Consider the following 21,906-nt stretch of genomic DNA (forward strand, 5'->3'; position numbering starts at 1 on the left):
TTCAGTCCGCAAGCTTATCTGGTCGAAGCTCAAAAAACTCAAAAAATCTATGTGAAAATAGCAGAATGCTACGCAATTTAATGGAGAATGGTATAGCCTCTTAATCCATGAGTAAAGCACCGTTTGACGAAAATGACTTTTTAGCTTGGTTGAACTTATATTGCAGACCATCCTGTACATAATTCTCAAAATTGAAATTAAGAAGAATCAAGTGCGGTACTTTGACTTTTTGCTAGTTAAATTTTACTGTTTTACCTTCGTTATTTTCGCTATAAATTTTTTTTCACCCAGTAGATTTCTACCAATTTTGACAAAAAAACAACTTTTTTCTCCGAGAGTTGACATTTTAAGTTATCAGCATGTTACATAAAGTCGACCGGAAATTCAATGTAAAATTATAAAAAAAAAAGAAAAAACCAAGTCGTAATCAATTTCCGGTACTTCAAAGGGCTGCATGTCAAATTGTGATTTTTTAGCTTTCGCAGATCTTTAAATACATCTAATGGGCACTCGACTAAGGACACTCTGTATGTAGAGAGAAACACCTGTCGAAAAAAGCATTATTACGTTTCGCGTCCCAAATTTTTGCCAGCAATCGCCAGCAATTTGTCAAGATTTCTAGACGTTCGTAAGCGAAGTTGTAGGAAGAATATCGCCAAGTTATTATTCTACGAATCATTCTATTGACGTTGCTCGATTCGTCGAACTGACTTGTTCATGTTTTGCCCGATTTTACACCCGGATCCGAAATAAATCAATTAATTTCCGGATTTAATAAGTTAGATTAATTCTAAAAAGTACTCGATTAGATTAACGTTAGAGGTGCCAGACGGCGAGAGTCAAAGATGCAGAAGGAGAATGGCTTGGTAACGATTCCTTCGGAGGTTCAACGCGATATTCTGAAAGGTATCAAGAGGCAAAATTGCCCGGTAGAAAGCAAAAAAGAATTTAATTGCTATTTAAATCAGTTAGTATTAACTACCTATATAAACAATAACATTCAGCGAGCGGCCTAAAGCCTTGTTAGGATCGAGAATGAAAGTATTTTCGGTGGTTTTCTCTTCAGCAACAATTTAAATATTAATTTATAAGTACCTGCCAGCATGGGAAAAACTTGATTTTCACTTTCAAAAACGGTATCGGGCTTTCGTCATACGGTTATCGCATATTATGCATACAGTTTATGAATACCTCGCAGCTATTGAATAATGATTATGTGAAAAAAAAATCCGATTTTGCTACTTCGGATTTGATGAAATTTCCAGGTTACAAAATTTCAATACAATGGAGATTAAGACTAATTTTTCAAACTATCGTTAAGTTTTATCAGCAGGATAGAGTCCATTCATAATTCGCGATTTCGCCAGAATCGTCCCCGTTTGCAAGAGCATTTGTAATCCGATCGTGATCTTTTCATCTCTATCACGGTTAGGACGATCTTAAGGTGCATCTTTACCAAGACGCGGTTCCACTTCCTTAATAGATTAGTAATTTCCATTAACGGTTTTATCAGCTTTTATAGTAATGCAGTAACCAATAACGATCTCAATGAAAGATGTTTATTGATATAATTAGGCGCACCCGTTTATGCTTTGTCATATGGATGAAACGATGTGCATCTCATCTTCAACGAACATTAGTGTGTTTATGCCTTTCACATCTATTCCGCCCATTCTCAGCGAAATTCTAGCACCGTTGTATCATCGTCGGTTTGGATATCGCGACCTTGATCATTTTTCTTCATTAATTCATACATTCAAACTGTTTTATTCAGGTATTCAGGCTTTGTTTTGTTTGCAATTTCACCTTAGGCTGGCAAAAAAGGAATAATAGTGACGTTAACGGATGGCTTGAAGATTGAAAATCGTGACTTCATGGTGCAAAAATCCTTAACCTTAAGACTGCGTTTTTGACCTCATAATGTCATTCTTATCGAGATTTATCGCTTTTTATTGTTTGTTTAAATACCTGGAACGAACGTTGGTGTTATGCGACGCACATAATTTTTTATTGCGTCAAAACACAATACAGCGAACACCCTGTGTGTTGTCAGTCATCGAAACAGCGTTTCGAAGGAGGAGTCGAAACAGAATTTGGAAAATTTACAAATTTTCGAAAAACCGCTCTTCGGATGTGGTGTGCTTCTGCTTACCGAAAACTGAGGTTTCGATTGGAAAAACTCATATGCCGAAATCGACACGACTTTTCGGTACAATTCTCACAATTTTTAGGATACACCCCAAGCTCGTCGACACAACACGATTTTTCCCCTCTTTCACCCTGTATAATTGCTGTTGTTATCCCCAATTCCACAATACCATTATTCTCACTGAAAAGAAAATAATGGGATTATTCTTGACCATTACATGATACGCTATAATCTTATTGTTGATAGCAAATTATCTCTTTCGAGCTTAAGGTCAGGAATTACTTAGCATAAAAAAAGGCGGGAGTGGCTGATTCAGATAATGAACCATGTTTGATTCTTTGAACTGTGACCCGGCGAAGGTCTCTGTAGATGTAGACGTTTTTACCTATCTTGGATTGCGCATCAAAGCCATCAATATCTGTTCGACCTTTACCCGAAAAACCTCTTTATCCCATATCAATCCGAGGATAACTGTTCATTCGAACATGTATTGCTTCAGCACGTTGTTCCATTAGAGCCTAATCGATCTTCCGTGATTTCCTTCTCCGCATAAAAAGGTCAAATTGCGTTGTTTCATTATTGTTATTTGTATAATATTGTTCTTGGCATTGGTATTGAATTCAGTTGAAAAGTTAGAAACCTCAAGAGTTCTTGCAGATCCGTTTCTCAGGCCACAATGAGAAAAAATGGCAAAGCCCACGACCAGCCTTGGCCGAACCGTGGTCAACAACCATGTAACTCTTTTATCTGTAACAACCAACGGTCTCTTTGGTTAGTGGTACTTTTAATCACTTACCATATTAGTACGGTGGCTCCGATAATGGCAACCACACACCTACTCTCTGGTGACTTAACGCCTCGATATAAACTCGATATACCGTCGTATCCGTAGGGGTATAACATAATAACATTGTTTTGGTACGACTCAAAGTCTATAAATGTAATTTTAATGTGTATGTTAATGAGCAATTCTGTTGAGTCTTTGGCCTGTGGTCGATGTTGGGCTCAAAATTAGTCACTTTCGTTCCTACATTTGTCTACTTGGAAGCAGGAGTGTCTACTACATCGTAAGGCCCCAAATCGTCTTCCTTCGCCTTCCTTAGTAAAAAAAAAATTAAATTAAATTAAGAAAATAAAAAAAAATACAATAAAATTAAATTAAGAAAATAAAAAAATTAAAAAAAATTAAAAAAATAAAATTAAATTAAGAAAAAAAATTAAAATAACCAAAGACTGTGAGCACAAATCGCAAAAAAAATTTCTATGAACGAGGAAGTTTTTTCATTATTTACGTACTACAATAGTTTGTATGGCATTTTTAACCAAACGTCTACCTACTCTTTTTGAAAATTAGTCAATAGAATTTGAATCGCTATACACTATTGAATGCAGTTTTCAAAAACCTACCATACCAATGCATTCAGAACGAAAAAGAGATACCAAAATGCAATTGGTGGGATTTCAAAGCTTGTAATGGGTAATGCTTTCGGAACCAGTAGTATTGATATTAAGCACATCACTTAAGCACGTCCGACCACCCCAACTTCAGAATCTTAAACCCTACCTCTATATCTATCTCACATTAAACTGCATTAAAGATGCGTCATTTAGACTGAAATAATTCTAAAATTTATCAAGTTGTTTTTGAAAAATATTTTAAGAACAAATATGATTGCGACTTTCTAATTCGATTTTATAAATCGTTAATATCCCGAGGAACCGTGTTTATCGCTCCCCCAAAGGAAAAAATCAAACGACGTCAAGTCAGGAGATCTCGCCGGCCGTCCTATTGCACCTTTCCTCCCAATCCTCCACTAGTTTACGAAGTTTTGTTATTTTATTCACTGGACCCAATGAAACTCGAGTTTCATGGGACACTTTCCTCAGTGGTTAAGTGTGTGGTGTGTCTAGGAATTTGGTCTAAGCAGCTTTATCTAACACTGTATAACTACTTAGTTTTGCGATCAGTACGAAACTAGTGATTTCAAATTTTTCCAACAGCTGAATGGCATGTGTATGTGAAACATATTTGTGAAGATGTATCTCATTGAAAACCGCTGCAGTTTGCCTGGGAGATTCGTGAATCGCACCATAAATCAATGCAATATTGACTTTTTTCTATGGAAGGAACCACTTTTAGTATCCTAACACTTTAACAATAATAGTAAATTATTTGTCAGTTTCTAAGATCTTCCTCATGCAAAAAAAATTCCAGGTTTCCCTATACCACCCGAATGAACAAATACCCCCATATTCAGTCCTCCATGCTGAATCGATATTCATCGATGATAACCATGAACGTGTATTATAACTCAATATGTCACAAGAGTCAATTGATCAACTCGTCACAGAGGCCGTAGCAACGCAAGTACATGACAATGGTCATTATCCACTGAACAGAAATATTCTGTGCTTTCAACAAGACAGGCTACAACCACATTATGTCATACCGGTGCGTTAATGGCTGGATGGTCCTCCAAAATCTCCAGATTTGACACCTCCTGATTTTTTCCTTTGGGGGCATCTTAAATCACTTGTTTATAAATCAGATGCTAGAGATATTGATGAATTAACAAATCGGATAACTACGGAACTTCGGGACATTAGTAGAGACACTTTTTGAAAGGTCCGAGAGCAGTTCGAAAGCAGATTGAATTATTTTGGACATCTAATAACTTAAATGTGACAAAATTACAAGTCGTCAAAAAACGTTATTCCTGCACATTTGCTGAGGGTAAATTAATGTTTTTAGGCCCATTGATATATAGCATTAAATTGATCTTTCTTGCGTTTTTCCTCGATTGTTCGAAACCTCTTGGGCAAATCGAGATTCTTAATGCACCGATGGTTTGTACTTTTAATTGCCTTTAATATGAGGTGCAACTCGATAGGGGGCACCATTTAATATTTTCAAGTGAAGGTAGCCGGGTGGCAAGGGGTGACAATTAGGGATACGCAGGTAATGTCAAAAATCGTACTCCCTTGCAGCCAAGAAGACCACCTTACTAAGTACTTTCATAAATGCGTTTTCGTTTTTGCGATATTCGGAATGACAAGTTTTCAAATGAACACAGGGTACGTAGTCTGTACCCTCGGAGGTACAGACTACTCTGTAATGATCTAAAACGAAATATGTTTTTATTTAACAAACTGGAATGGCCTGAAAGGAAGCAATGAGAACGTATTCTAGAGTAAGTCTGGTCTGGTCTGGTCTGGTCTGGTCTGGTCACTGGTATGTAATTATGAATCTATGTTCTGGAAAGGGCCTTTTCTTTCTCTTGTTTCGATATGACCATTCGAAATGGTCCTAATTTTAGATTCATGTTCGGTCAAAGGAGTAAAGAGGGGTCTAAATTATGGTTTTTTCATAAAGATCCTTGTAGTTGACCAAACTGTGTTTAAAAACATGTATCACTCAAGAAACGTTCTTGGAATGTGGCTAAAACCACTTAAGAAAAACACTAACTAAACCAACCAGTTTTGTACATAAATCTATTCATTCTTTAATATTAAAAATTCTATAAATAAACCAAAAACAATTCTCCTTTTATACGGGATACCAAACGAATTCAAAACTCTTCAATCCAAACGTTTTCTCCGTTTCGGCCTTAGGGGTGTCTTCAGATTCCAAACCCAAGTTGATAAATCGCACTTTGGGTCTATAACCATTCTCATCTGCTATATAGGTCACAACTCTGCTGATTCCATCCCTTCCATTCACGAAATATCTAGAAAATCCATCAAAAATTTCAGAAGGGATTTGTTGGTGCAAAACATCCAAGAACTGTGACGTATTTTTGTAATGGAACACTTAAATCATTTTAGAATGTGGTGTTAAGTGTCACAAATTAATATAATAAACGTCGAAATTAAATGATACTTCTCCAGCAATCCTTTAATGCACCGTGTTATTAATAAACATGTTTTTCCTTACCCTCCAATCTTGGCCCCATTTTTCAGGCCTTTCTCGTAATGCCCATGGAAACCAACAGTGTAATGGAACTTATATAAAAGGTCAGTGATATCTTTCTCATCAACCCCTGCGGGTAGGCCATCTTCCATTCCTGAAGACATTGTATTGCCAAATTGAATGAGTTTTCCTTCTTGAAAACTTACCGGGAAACTTGTCTTTTATGGGAATGTCTTGTTTCCTGTCTCCGCCTACATGGATAACTCCGTTAGAAACTGCAATGGGGGGCAAAGTTGATACTGGACTTTGTCCAGGAAATTGCAGAGGGTTTGGTTCAAGATTGCCTTAAATACGAAACAATATTAAAGTGGAGAAATAGAAACCTTAAGGTTTTTAACCTGACTGAACCTGATTGACCAACTGGGGCAACCCGATAGGATTGTCATCATTTCTCAAAGCGCTTCCAATTTGTGCAGGAGATTTTTTACCTATGGCAGAATTAGTACTTGGTGACGATGGTACTCTACTGAAATTTTCATTAGCAATTTGTCCATTGAAATTATTTTCTCTCACTTCTCCAGCAATCAAACCATTATTTGGACCAGCAGTTTCTCCAGTAATTCTTGTAATGCTAAGAGGATTAACATTACCAGTGGTACTAGCATCCTCATTATCATTGATTCTACTGGGATTCTCACCAACTCCGCTTGAATAAGCATTGGGCTGAGCGCCAATATATTCATCTAAACTCGAATTTGATGGATTCTCTATTCCGACAACAACATTCTGATTAGTTTTCTCTTGTGAGGATCGAACATTACTAAATGTGTTTTTAAAGTCTGCAGAAGTATTGTAGGCATTGAATTCCCGTTGTGGGACATGACTATCACCAAAGGTATTGTATTTGGTGTTTTGCGGGACTGCAGATGTCTGGTAGGGAGGTGGTCGATTCTGGGAGATTCTGTTTTGAGTAGGTCCTCCTGGACGAAAAATTTAAACCATAGCGATGGAAGAAAATTTACACTCACCATTAGCAGGAACTTGTTGTTCATTTGATGAAGTCTCTCGGCGGTCTGAGATGGTGTGAACAGCGGTTGGGAAGTTTGGTTGTTGGAAATTTCTTTTATAGTCGTCTCCTGGGGGTGTATCTACGAAGATTTGTTTTGAGTCAGTTGATGGTTTACTTTGAAAGTACTCAAAATCTTTACCTACTGATTTGTCCTTTACTCCATTTCGATTTTGTCCTGCGCTGCTTTGGAACGACGGGAAGACTCTTTGACCTGCCTCAGGCTTTCGAGTCGTCACATAACCACAGCTGGCTGAAAATCCAGATTAATTCTGTATTACGGAAAGCCTGTAGGGAAGGAAAGTTTCTTACCACATCCAGGTTTTATAGTTGGTTGGGTGGTAAACTTAACATAGTCAGGTTTGGCAGTTGATGTGATTGTCTTCTGAACGACTGGCTGTTCCGACAGAGAAAGAGGATTAGGAGATAGTTCAGGCAAAGGTTGAAGGTTAGCTTGCTTCCTGTATTTATTAGCCTCAGGGGAAATTTCTCCTTTAAATGGAGAGCCATCCAACGCTATTTTTTTTTTTATTAGACTGATTCGATACCAACTTGAGCTACTTACGAGCGCTAATTCTGAGATTTCTCATACTCAAAATTTTGAAACTTCCATTTTCGTCAGTAGCATAAACTGTCACGTGGTATATTCCATCCGCTGTGATGAACCCAAATTCGCCTTGGATTATTCCTTTGTCGTCTAAACAGATATTCGTGAATTGGCATTTCAGCTAATTGAGTTGACCTAACTTGAAATCGACCAGAGCAATATCACAAAACATCCCCATAAAACTCTCTGAAAATTATTTCGAACTTCCTGAGAAATCCCATGATAAAAACGAATTTGAGTTTTGGAATTTTTCAAAAACTCTCTTAGAGTCCCTTGGAAACTCCAGAAAACTAACTTTTGATATTGGTATAACGATTCATGAAACTTGATCATAACCAAAATTTACAAAATATAATCGAAACTTTCCTAAAAACGTATCAAAATTGGGTACCGAAACAACTTGAAATGGGGCGGAACCTCAACTGAGCGAACTTAAATTCAAAGATTCAAGGGTTCACGGAGATTCAAGATTATTACTGAATGATGACTTGATTGTGGCAGAACTTTACTTGGCGAAAGCTCGAACATGTTTTTTTCATTTAATCATTGAAAAATGGACTTGCCGAACAACAATGACAAGAGCAAATTCATTATGAATTCTGAATGAGAAAGCGCTTTAAGGGAAATATTGGAAGTTTCAAAGCTTTTAAAATAAGGGCATTATTTGCAACGTGCTCTGAAACTTAATTATCAGCAGGGAAAAAATACATCTTTTCATCTGGATGCAGAACATCCGGAACATTTTCCTCACATTTGTTGCGATTTCCAAAGGAATGTGTGTATATGATCTACGATTTTTTTTTCTTTCCTTTCCAATACAGGGTTTAACCTCAAACAACCCAACTGAACCCGAACGATCCAGGGGAAGTATGGAAAGCGGGCAACAAGGAAAGCTTTTATAATATTTTCCAACGGAATAAAGACTTGAAAGGCTTTTATTATATAAACGGTCCCATTCGTTGGAAGGCCCTTTTATATTCATAGAGTTAATATTGATTTTTTTCCGCCATTGTGCATTGTTTGGCCACGCTGTTGAAAAGGTTTCGCTGTTTTAGTTTTCGCTGTTTCATTTCGACAATGGATTTTTGACATGGCACAATACATTTACGCAACGATTTCTTGAGAAAATCCCCCGATAAAGAGAGCGGAAATATTATTAATAGAGCTTTTCTTCGATACGCAAAATATGATTTATGAAAACGGGCAGGAAAGGGAAACCACGGTTGAAAGGTCGCGAGGAAGAAGGAAAATTAGCTGCTGATGTAATTTCATTAAGTTATAAGTGTGATAATTAATTAAAAAACAATGAGAACCTTGAAGTTCATAAGAATAAATTGCAGCTTCGACCCCTATTACAGAGTTATTAGAATTCTGAATCACGTTTGGTAAATATAAGAATTCATCGAATCGAGTAAAGCTTGACTAGCTATTTGATCAAAATCGAATCAGGATTTTTTTGTGAAATTATTCAATTTTGGTATTGATTTTCTAACATGTTGCCTATTTAACGGAGTTTTTTGTATTTTAAATTTCGAGAAATGTCGAGGAATTTTCGAGGATCCACGAGATTTTACACATCCCGAGCAATTTATTGAGGGTTTCCAGAAATTTTCCTTGAGATGCTCATAGGAGTTTCGTAAAGAGTTTCAGTCAAAAGTGAAGGATTTCTAGGAAGTTTGAAACTTCTTTAAAAAAAGGAAGTTTAAATGGCAAAAAAAGCAATTTTTTAATGATTTTTTTCAAATTAGATGAAACCAAATTTTATTTTCAAGCTGTTTTATAGATTTTTAATAAACGCCGTTCTATGAAGTTTCTCAGCATATGAAATGAATTTATAGGGGCATGGAAACTTTGCGGAGATCTTAAAGGCAAACGTTTGTCAGGCGAATTCATTTTTAAAAAATTTTAAAAATATTTTAGTAACCTTTAGGGTATCTCGAAGATATTTTCAGAAATTGTTTGTGACAAAAAAAAAATTTAATGCATTTTTATGGAATTTTATATTGCATTTGTCTATTGGCAACACTGTTGAGGTCTCGTGGATGTTATCCAATGTTCCATTGAATTTTAAAGAATTTGGATAGCAATCTTGCAGAACTACTAAAACAAAATCCTTTCGAGGGACATTTTTTAAATTCCTTTCAAGAAATCCTAGAAAGGTTTTGGGATCTATATTTTAATGGAATTTTAAGAGACTCTTTAAGAGTTTTTCCCTGACTTATTTTTTTTAGAACAGCGTATTTTTTCCACGGGAAAGATTTATTAAAGGAATTCTATGGGTAATATTTTTGGAAAATTATAAGAATTTTCCGAGATCGCATGTAATGTCGTACCTTTTTTTTCATGCCTGTGTTGCTGTCCGTCTATCGTAAATCCGAATTCGTAAGGACTTTCTTCGTCTGGATCTTTCTGAGCTATAGCAATTGAGGTGCAGTAGAAAATTGTTAGGAAAAATACCTAAAAATTGGATTCCTTGTGAAAAATGTTAGGAAAATGCACTCTAATTTAAAAAGCCATAAAAGAGGGAAAGATAAGATTTTATGTTGGCATTTGCAAATCTTCTGGAAACTGGAAATTGGAAAAAGAGTAAAAATTCAAGTAATATTCTTAGCTTCGTTACTCATACTTATATTTCTGTATTTGATTTTCAAATTTTTAAATTCTCGCATTTTCTTCGGAGTTTTTAAGCCTTTCAGAGTTTCCAAAAATGCATAGAATTTGTCCTTGGAGATCCAATACCAGATATAAATTTGTGTATTTGATAACCCAACTTTTGGTTTTGGGGTTTTTGTTCTCATTTGAAAATTTTCGAAATATTTTTGAAAATCGCGAAACCTGCTCAGAATTGGTTTGCGCAGGCTTAGAAATCTCACCGAGACGATTCGTGTCAGCCATTCTCCAAGACAGCTCCTCGCTGCTTTCCGAGATATCGAGGATTCAAATTTAAAAAGTGGCAAACAGTAGATATTTATTCGCAAACTGAAAATTCGGACGAAAATTCCGAGGTGCCGTTTTTTGTTTAAATTACCTAAAATCGATCGTATAAGAGTTTTTTACGGATATTTAAATTAAGGTTTTGGAACCTTTTGAATCATTAACAATTCCACTGAAAATGAGATATTCGATGTCGATCCACTTAAAGATAAAGAAGGTTCTTCGACTTTCATTTAGGAAGAATTAATAACGTTCGGCAATGCAAGTGTGTCTTTAACGAATTGAGTTAAAAAACAAAAATTTACTACATTTGATATTTCTACATGGGAAAAATGAATTTAACTGGAGCATCGAATGCGAAAATGGCATTAAAGTTGAAAATCGTTAGACCTGCTAGAGTGGTAGAAAATTGGAAAAGTTTTATTTAGAGAATATGGTTGAAAACGAGAGATAATCGATGAATCTAACGTACCAAACAACTAAAATTGAGATGAAAATGTCTTAGAAACGGTCGAAGCAAGGCAGGAAAAAGAGTGAATTTCGTAATTAGGATCAGTTGCGTTTGATCGATTCTTAAGTTACAGGGCTGATGAACCATTTTTCAGAATTTTTCCGCGTGTTCATTTTCTAATTTTTACTTTTAATTGCACCAAATTCATCCAATATTTGCCTAACAATTTACTCAGACATCCTAGATCGAAACCGCTTTATTTGTCAACCTTGCACGGAGCCATATGCTGGTTCAAACGTGAGAGACTCGTTATTGAATTATTACCAAATCGTATATAAAATCAGATATCTGAATAACAATTGTAGAAGAGGCAAATTATTGCGATTCAATGCCATTTTAAGTCGCCAAGAACAAATCAAACTCTTCAAAGCTAAATTATACATTGGCAATTGCGAGGCTCGAATATCAAGCTGAAGATGAGGCTACTGAAATCGCTTGTAAATGAGATCTTGAAGAAACGGCGAGGTCCAAATTAAAGGTGACATAATATATGAACCGAAATGCATCGGCCTAAAATGTTTAATCAATAAACTCAAGGTTCGATCATATTTCAATAAACTTATACACAGGAAATCAAATTTAAATTTTTATAAATAGATTCGAAAATTTAACTTAGAAAATTGCGAAGTTGTGTTAATGATATAAAATAATGATTTTTTTAAATGAAAACTGGCAAAAAGAACCCCAAAAATTTTAAATTGGACCGTAACACACATTTCATCAAAATTATGGCTTTTGGTATAAATTTATTTACCTTGTTAAACACAACCATGGCGCACTGTTTGTTACTTACTGAGGGCGTTTTTAACTAGTGTGAAAATGTGCACTTCCTTTCAGCTTTGAAAAAAATTTATTATTAATAATTTGCTAACCCTCGGCAGAATGAATTTTCAGCATCTTTCAGCTTTTATCATTACTCCCTCCACTGGACAAAGAAGATGAAATATAATGTTGCAAGAAATGAAGTTCGACAATTAGAGAAGGTTCGTAGAATTATCAGAAGAACTTTCAAAAGTTTCGGGAGTCGCGATTTGAAATTTGCGCGTGAAGTTGTGTTCCTTCCTACTCCCTTTCCAGATTTTCCTGAATTATCTGCAAATGAAATCGTGCGAAAACCTCATTCGTTTGCTGATCTCTTACCTAAATCTTCATTGGCAACAACAATTGGAATCAATAAATAGAACCGTCAGTGCTATCCTTGAGTGTTTAGTATTCTTTTCATTAGCGATATATGGGATAAATAACAATACTTTAACTCAGATAGTGTCATTATATGTATATAAACTATTTGTCGTAGGAAATTTACTGTAAAAATATTATAAGTATATAAAGCCATTAAAAATCGTTTTAACATCATTATTTACATTTGCAAATTCTGTAGTTCTTCTCCATGGTCATCCGCGCGCCTTCCTCGGCGATCTTTCTGACGTCACATGCGAGAAAGTACCTTAAAAAAATGGAGAGCATAAAAAACTTATTCTATGATTTGTAGATGAAGTGAAGAAGAATGATATCATGCTTCGCGAACGATCACGACGAACGAAGGTTGCAAGGGCTTGGTTCTAATGGAAATATGTTAATTCTTCTTGGTTTGCCTTGATTGGTGTGCCGGTTGGATGCAAAAGCTGTGAAGGAGATCAATTGATCACAGAAATACGTATGATGTGAATGTGCAGGTAGTTGTTATTAACCATCATAAATGTTTCTACGTTTTAAAATATTGCCAAATGTATCAACAGTTGAAAGAGAAAAAATGTGTGAAAATTCGTCGGCCACGCATCATCATTTATTTAAAAATCTATGTTATTTATTATTTCTTATTTTTGGATATCTAAATTACATTATTTAAAATCTATTAAATTAAAATAATTTAAAAAATGTATCGTGAGTCCAGAATGCAAAAAAAAAATTAATTTACAAAATACAGTGCCATCTGTTAGGCAATACTAAAACGAGGGATCGATTCTGCCACAAAAGCTTTTTGAAGCTTTTGCCGCAGGAGTTTTACCAGAATAAGGCGTAGATCGCGATAAATCCTTACCGACACAAATCTATTCACTCAATTTTTGGCGGCACCTATCAGAGACTGGCGCAACTGAACAGCAATCTTCACTGCACTAGCGACTTGATGCACGTGCTCGCCTTCACTGCAGATGGCGCCAGCGATATTCATTAACTGCATTTTGGAACAAGACGGAAGTAGGATCACGATCATTGATGTTAAGCTCTGTGAATAGCTGCTTGAAGAATTATTGCTGAGGACAGATCGATTAGACTGTTGACAACTTTACCAGGACGATGGTTTCTATGGAACTAAGGAAGCAAATAATGGTGTGCCGTTATTTCATTTATAGAAATTAACCCCTTATGGATAAATTCAGGCTGGATAATCAAACTCTCTAACTAAGGAAATCGTCAACGAATCAGCTTATTGGATGCGACCCTAATGCAGATCATCGTCACATTCACAAGGTTGAAGAAATCGCGTAGCACATGGGGGTGGAGGATCTTGAGAGGTGGCAAGACCTGATCAATGCGATCGAAATAGGGAAAATACTGTGGAATTTTAAGTTTTGAGCATGGCCCCTGCTGTAAAAAATAGGTGATTATGACCCTAAAAACGTGTGATTATTATTAAAAATTTATGTGCAGTAAATAGATGATTTTCTTCTCCGAAGAGTGAGTAGTTTTCTCAGGAATCCGTTGAGAGTCAAGAACTCTCCGAAAGGCCGTCATTCTCAAAAATTTCCGCTCTTTACAATTCTTTAAAGTCAGTTTTATTAATTTTCGTGGAAATAACAACTCATAGTTATCCTTTCGTGCAATTAGATGTCGTCTGGATGAAGCCAATTTGCATGGATGAGTTGCGCGTAGAAAATCCATAGCAAAAAAAATCGCTCGGCTAGAATTCAGTTGGCTAAGGACCATAAGGCATGACCTTTGTCCCAGTTGAGATACGTTCTTTGGTCTAAAGGAAGAAAAATTAATCGCATAGAATCAGATGGGGGATGGTATGTGTATCCAACCCCGAACCAGGAATACAATCCTAAGTACATCCTAATCACAGTAAAACTTGAATGTGATTAGTGGATATTTGAATGTGGTGGACAATTTTGAGGTTGTTTTTCCTAGGTCGGGGTAGGCCCTATAAATAAAACTGCGGAAATCATGAATCAAGTCCAACACAGAAACATAATCGAGACCGTAATGTTTACTGTGTACCAAAGAGAACTTGCCTGCAATTCGGAAAGTTCAGCAAGATAACTATGCAGCAGTTTTGATTGTTGGTTCAAACGGAATCCCGTGTTTCTTCTGAAATGACCTTCCTGCAGTCCGGATCTTAATCCGATTGAATATTTATGCAACAATGTTAAAGGAGACCTTGAGACAACAGAACGTAAAAATAATCCAGATTTATTCGACACTATTAAGAAGCGAGTGTGATACTCTACTCATAAGGAATGTTGTTAATGTTGGCACCCATTAAGGCTATGCCAAATCGTTGGTGAAAGAAGAGAAGAATAAAGGAAACCGCAATGGAATGAAGGGTACCCGCCTCGTTACTAATTATTTTAAGTTTTGTTTGTGTTTTTTCAATGTTGTTTGTTTGTTTAAATACGTCGTTTTCATTTATGTGCCCAAGAAATGCATTGACTTTTTTTTTTTTTTATGAAAAAATGTTTTTTTTTTGTTTTGACTGTTGCAATTTTCTTAAAATTTTGATTGTCGCCTTTTTTATTAATAATCTAATAAAAACCGTTCAAAAAATGATCGGGTTTTTTCAAAGTCTACTTGCGAGGAATTGTATTTTTTCTATTTTTAATATGTCGCATATGAACGTCCTAAAAAGGAAAAAAAGACACTACTTTTGTCAGGTTTCCAGTCATAAAACGGCATTTCAGGATTTACAATGGGAAATATCCACTCCTGCATCTGTTCATTTTTATAATGGCCACATTGCACAAGTAACTAAAAAGGGATGCGAAAATGATCGATTTTAAGTTTACGAATGAACGTGTGCAGCTAAGGAAAAACGAATGAATTTGTGCTCCAGGCAAAAATCAGCGACAATTCTTTGTTCATATCCATCATATTCCTATCTTGATGCATGCACCTGATAAAATATTCCGATATTGTTGATTATTAGCACAGAAAACATCAATTTGACATCAATCTTATTTTGTAATACTCGATTATTTATGTGTTGAATCATTTAGCAAAAACACCATTACGTATCAATAGTCGACCTTAATGTCCGATCGTTAACGTGGAAAATTTCTCCCATACTGGCAGATTCCTCTTGAGACGCACACATTTCTCCTTGTTTCAAGGCCTTCACCTGCAACTCATCCTCTTCGTTGACATTTAAAGATTAAATATCTGTGTAAATGGTTTTATTCTCACGTAATGATTTTTACATATTTTTACACGAAATGGCTAATTGAGCCGGAATTTCGAGGAGAAGCCTTGATCGTTCTCCGTTCCCCAGGACGAGTCAAATGTCGAGGAAATTCTTCGTTAATTTTTCGATTACCGGATTGGATTTTGAATGTTGATATAAAACAAATCATTATTATTCACCTTAACTAATGAGATAATGAAGTACAATCACGATTAGGGGCGAACTTTGGTATTTTCAATATTCATAATATACGGGGTATTTCATAACTGCGAAATTAAACTTCTGGGGATCGTTCAGTGCAGCAATGGAAGACGTCTGAGTATAAGAGCCCGTGTTCGCAAATGTGTCCCTAAGGCACTACGACCTCACGACGCTTTAAGACGGTTATGCGCAAAAATGCGCTCCATCGAGCTTTAATATGTTTTATTTCAATTCGTTTGCACAGAATAAACTACAGAAACTCTTCAAAGTGTCGTTCTTGAACTGGAAGTCCCCTATTAAGTACTTTTTGCGAAATGTTTATCTCAGCCAAGGCTGACAATAAAAATTGTTGATGGCCAGTTTGACACGTTTACTCGTTAATTGTACAAATTTCCAAAATTCGCAAAACGATCAGTCTTTGTGAAGATCCGCACCAATTAAGCACTGGCAGGTACGCCCTCGGCATATCTGACAAAAGCTGCTGCACCGCTTTGTCAAGAGCGCTATCGTGCAAGGCAGCAGCCCCAACATACAAAAAGTTTATTGAAATTCATCGGCGACGTGCCCAGATTGGTACTTCGAACCCAAACGTGCACGATACTGGTTCAGAAAGAACAGTGAGGACGGTCCAGTTTAAGGAAGAAGTTTTTACCGAGTTGCAGATGAACCTGCGACTAGCACTTGCCAATTGCGCAGGGTATGGTCGCAACTCAGGTTTCCGTTTGGCGGATGTTCCATAAGCAACCACTTCATTAATACCACTTACGAAAGTTCGACTACAGCCGATTATCAACCAAGATTTCAGTTTTCTCAGTGGCTGCTTCATCACATTGTCTAGTATCCTAATTTTTTTTGTTTTGTTTTATGAACGGACGAAGCCAGTTTCACATGACATGACGTATTCAATGGTAGGAATAGTCAAATTTAGGCCAAAGAAAAACCGCACGCGATATTTGCCGGAAGTCATCGGCAACGTTGGTTTGTTAACGCGTGGGCCGATGCTGCCGATGACCATTTGGTTGGGCCACACCTGCTGCCCAATCGTTTAACGGGCCCTATCTACAGCCATTTTCTACAAGACGTCCTGCAGGAACTGCTTAAAAACGTCGCATTTAACGTTTACCAGCCAACGTTGGTGCAACATGATGACGCATTTGCACACTTTCCTGATCACGCCCGTCGGCATTTGGATCGTCAGTTCGAACAATATCGAATCGGCAGAGGCAGGCCAGTTCCGTAGCCCCCTAGGTCACCCGACTTAACACCTCTAGATTTATTTCTGCGGGGACATGTAAAGTGTCTGGTTTATGAAACGCCAGTGGAAGCAGAGCAAGACCTGATTGCAGGGTCACTGCGACATTTGAAGTCATTCAAAGGATTATCATACTTCCAGTCAAATCCACAGAAATCACGTGTGTCGTTTAAACTAGGTGAAACGAAGTTCACGGCCGACATTTTGAACAATTGCTGTAGAGTCGTTTTCCACAAATAAATAAAAATTAAACGAACTAACGTTCAATAGAACGTTGTTGTCCATGACTGTCTTAAAGCTTCGTGAGACCGTTGCGCCTTAGGGAGGCATTTGCGGACGCGGGTTCTGATATTCAGATGCCTTTTATTGTTAAACTGAATAGCTCCTAGAAGTTTCATCCGATAGTTCTGAAACATCCTGTATTTCATCGATTCAATGAGAGATCGGTTCTTGCGCCCAGCACAGTTTAATCAAGGAAAGTAGTGTGAAGGTCGTATACCAGTTACCTTGAATCATCTTCACTTTCATTTTCTGCTGACGGTTGGTCGCAATGGAAACCAAGCGTCGAAGAGGTGGAACCTAGAACCATTATTAGATAAATACCCCGATGGGGCTCTTCAAAAATTTACTAATCGAGAGATGCTCTTCCGAAATATGATTTCCATAGATCTTCTCGAATCTGATTTTGATCAATGTGAGATGAAACATCAGGCATTACTAACAGTAAAATTCTTACTCGTAAATGAATTGTATTTTACATATTTTCGTTTTCATTTGGGTGCGGCAAATTTTTTTCCTTTTTATTGCTCATAGTGCACCCACAAGGCTATGGAATTGTTTTTAGAAACATTAGGGCGGGGTCCTTGGTCTTTCAAAGAGAGATACAAATCTATCAGAAACCACGTGTTTGTCGCATTTTCACACGATCCTCCCCTGAGTCTTCTCAAATAGCTTCTCCTTGAGGACGATCTCTGGCCACCATCTTTGTATCAATTCTGGATTCTGCGGTGGGGATGAGTACCAATTGGTTTTCCAACTCTCATGTGCGCGGAATGAGCTGTTTGAAGGTTTGAGGGAAAGCGTCAACCGAGTTTTAGAGGAAATTGTCCTGCGTCAAGAAATCTACGATTGAGCTAAAATTAAAGTAAAAAAATCATTAATGCCGGATTTAAGGGAGCCGAATTTCTTGCTATTTGCGTGTTATTCTTGCTCATTTCCATACGATTTTTCGGAAAGTCTGTCTTCACCTCCAACATTTTCTTCCTTTTCAGTACCCGTTTAAATGTCGCCGGCACTCATTCGTATATATCAGAAGTCGCTTGTTGCGTAATGCGCATATTATCGTACGACGCGTTTAGCACACATGAATCTTAAATTTTAAGGTAGACAGGTTTATTTGTGTAATAATTAATTATTCGTTTCAAATGTGTTTCGCTCTTTTAACTTGGTCGATTTACTTGCGCACTTCAAAAATGAACCTGTTCGAACGTGCTCAGTACCGTTTTGAAAAGCTCGTTTCTTTGATAATAAAAAAAGCTTGCGTTTCCTCGTTTTACGTGTTTCTAATAGCGGAAAACTTATTGAATAATTTATCAGTAATTTTCGATTTATTGAATAACAATAATGCAACTCCGTATTCGGTAACTATGACACAAACAACAAAAATTGCCTGTTTAGAATAATTAAGGCAAGAAGTAAGTACGCGGCAATCGAAAATGAAAATACCGAAAGGTCAATATGTCAGGTATGAATCAGTTGAACATTTTCATGTTATATAACGACGTGTGGTTGGCCAACCAGAATTAGAGACAAAATACATGGATCTCTTTGGCTTGATAAATAGGATGGCATTGGGGCCATGTAATGCGAGAAGACTTATTGCAATGCAATACACACACATAACAATCTCATTTATGTACTTCAACAGCCTCCACATCGCAGTGGTACTAAACACAGGGTGCGTCAAACATCCTTGGTTTCTGCGCCAATAAAGTTAACGATCCTTGACATAAAGGCGTACTTCCAGGAATGATTTTCTAATATACAGGATGGCCCCACGAAGTGCACGAACCACAAGATCATTATTTCAAGTGGTACCCTCCATTTTTTTGTTGCCTGCAAGTTTCTCGTCAAATTTTAAGGCCAGCTTATGTAAGATGTCCCATCTCTTTATCTTTTAACTATCGTTTCTCTACAAAAACTCTTTTATCATGATAGGCTGCAATCCATCATTGTTGTGAAATGACGTCAAAAAAATCCGGTTCGGTGTCCGTTACAGGTTCATTTTCTAAAACGAATTTATTTATGTATTGAGGAAAAAGGTCGACAACTTCGGCACTTGTCCCAAGAACTAATCTAAATTGATAGTTACGTGGAATTGCAATTTTTTCCACACTTTTGTTCCGACGAAACAACAATGATGAACTCCAAGGTGTCGTGAACAACTTTTTTGCGGAGAAAAAGGCCAAAATTTTACGAGGGGCAGGAAATTTTCCACATAGACTCAGCTATTTGAAGAGAGAAAATTATGTTCATTTGTGCGTGGGGTAAGGAACGTGGGAGCTTTCATGTCCGGACCGTCGCCATTTTTAATATTTTCACACGTTAAAAAATTCCGCTTAAATCAAGACACGCTAATTTATGTGGTAATTCATAGTTATGAAATTAGTGAAAATCGATAAAACCGTTTAGTGTTTATTTCGAAAAAACAGCAATTTCAGGGACGCCCTGGAGATGTAGTGGAACTCGGTTATAACGACCACGAGGGAACCGGTGATTCTGGCCGTTCTAACCGGGCGTTCGTTGTAACCGACTGTCGATGACACTTGTTCGGGTTAAATAGAAATTATGCAAAAGTATTTTTTATAAATAAAATTTACTTAAAAATCGAACAGAAAACCCGACTGAGGCTAAATATGAATTACCCGCGTATCAAATTACCCTATAATTACTTGCTAGAACATGTATTTTTTCCATTCCAACAGAGTCGGCAATTTTACTTTGCATTCGATTTTTCACAAACGATTGTTCTTCAATATGACTATACAATTTGTGAAAAGTTTGAAATACAGAAGGTTCAGAAGCATTAGAACCAGCATAGAAGCTTAGAGATCCTATCTGTACAATCGAGACCCGGACCCATTTGGTAGATCGTCTTCGTCAGCTGCCTCTTCCTCGTTTTCACCATCCAAGAGTTCTTCCGTAGAGCTCGTCTCAGATATCGTGACACACGCAATCGCTTCAGTATCGCTTGGAGCAGCAGTGGTTCTTAAACCGTTATCAATGTCGAAATATTCATTGATGTCGATATTGTTACGGTGTTCAATACAAGCAACCAAAGGAACGTTGTCTTCGTTCACTTCATTCACAAATTCTGTATCGTTCAATTGACCACCAACAAGCCCCAGCCTCAGTCGCGCCATAATGGATGTCTTGTTCTTCATCGGCTTCGTTTGGGGACTGAGAGATAAATCCTGCATGACGAAAACAATTTCGGAAACGTTTCGTCATGCCGCACTTAACGTTGTTGTTATACCGAAGAGTGTGAATTTGAAGTCTTCCTTGTTTTCGAAGGCGTTCATTAATCATACTGAAAACATTATTCGATGGTGTGGTGTTAGACGACGTATAACGCCTTGGTCTATTGGTTGTAAATTGGTAATGACATTTGGGGATAGGAAAACAGATTTGATAAATCTAAGATATCTTAGTTGTGGATGTGCTGAGCAGCCATCTTAATCAATATTATTGCTGTTTTTTTTCGAAATTTTTCATTCTTGAGTTGGTTTTTCGAAAATGTCACCTGTCGTCCATGCTCTTTCGTTCGACACGCAATTCAAAGGTAAATTGCCTTTATTTTTAAAACATCTCCATGATTTAGATTTACCAATTACCATCAATGGACGTTCCTCAGTTGCGGTCACATCAGGAGAAACTCACACAGTGCTTCTTTCTTTGCTTCATTTTCCACCGCTACATTTCTCTCCCTTAAATTTTAACGTTTTATCTGGAGTCATTCTGTAAAAGAGACCTGTTTCGCCTCCATTAAAGATATCGTTCGATTCGCATCCAGCACTAATGCTGGTTCAAACCATTCAGATGTTTCTGCAGGTGATGTCCCGGCTGTTCCTCTATGGATTCCACTCACCGATATGTTGCGTCTAGATTTAAACCTGTCGAACCACTCTCTGGGACATACAAATTTTGCTAACTCTTCGGCCTTTGCTTGTAAAATTGGGCTGGAAATTGCATTATTTTCACTCCCTTGGATCGTCAACCATTTAAAAAGCGCCCGATCCACGTCAGTTCTTGAAGCATTTACGATGTCATGCCACAATGAATAATCGTGTTAGTCTATCCCAAAGAGTCCTCTTCTGAAGTATTCGCACGAGCTTTTCGGGCAAAGAAAGCCTAATTTTGAAGTATAATCTGGAAGAGTCTTATATTCAAAGCTTGAAAAAAGTATAGCAACTCCTTTATAACTTTCGTAAACCTGATTTTTTTTAAATGCTTCAACAAGTATGATTTTATTTAAACAATTTAAACATTTAATGCATTATTTTTGATGTTCAAGTTTTTCATAACACACGCTCAAATTGGGCTCCAGTAACAATTTGCAATTACTCGGTGGTTCCTCGAACTCTTTCATGCAATCACCCAGGGTTGCTTCTCCTATTAATTCTAATTCTATTTGAAGTCTAAGACGTAAATAATTTAATTTGTGTGGTCTGTTTCTGTAAATGGAACATTTTAAGCGATCCTAAAAAAAATCGAGAGGGGTCAGGTCTGGAGATCGCGGCGGTCACTCTATTGCGCCTCTTGTACCGATCCGTCTCCTAGGGGAAAAAGGTCCTATTTACGTTCTGAGTGTACGG

General features: G+C 37.0%; 2 protein-coding genes across 2 annotated transcripts in view; both read right to left on the reverse strand.

Annotated features, from left to right (window-relative positions):
* Positions 1 to 21,906, reverse strand: part of LOC136339721 (large ribosomal subunit protein uL10m-like) — a 236,614-nt gene that overhangs the window by 203,703 nt on the left and 11,005 nt on the right. The window lies entirely within an intron of this gene.
* Positions 5,628 to 12,080, reverse strand: LOC136339733 (protein lethal(3)malignant blood neoplasm 1-like). Its single transcript, XM_066283177.1, has 10 exons — positions 11,932 to 12,080; positions 10,066 to 10,189; positions 7,691 to 7,822; positions 7,438 to 7,641; positions 7,268 to 7,378; positions 7,088 to 7,207; positions 6,458 to 7,039; positions 6,266 to 6,403; positions 6,084 to 6,213; positions 5,628 to 5,877 (listed from the first exon to the last, which is right to left on the reverse strand). The coding sequence occupies exons 1-10, from the start codon at positions 11,947 to 11,949 to the stop codon at positions 5,697 to 5,699; spliced, it is 1,740 nt and encodes a 579-aa protein (XP_066139274.1). The 5' UTR covers positions 11,950 to 12,080; the 3' UTR covers positions 5,628 to 5,696.

This window comes from Euwallacea fornicatus, chromosome 6 (assembly GCF_040115645.1).
Source record: "Euwallacea fornicatus isolate EFF26 chromosome 6, ASM4011564v1, whole genome shotgun sequence".
Lineage (NCBI taxonomy): Eukaryota > Metazoa > Arthropoda > Insecta > Coleoptera > Curculionidae > Euwallacea > Euwallacea fornicatus.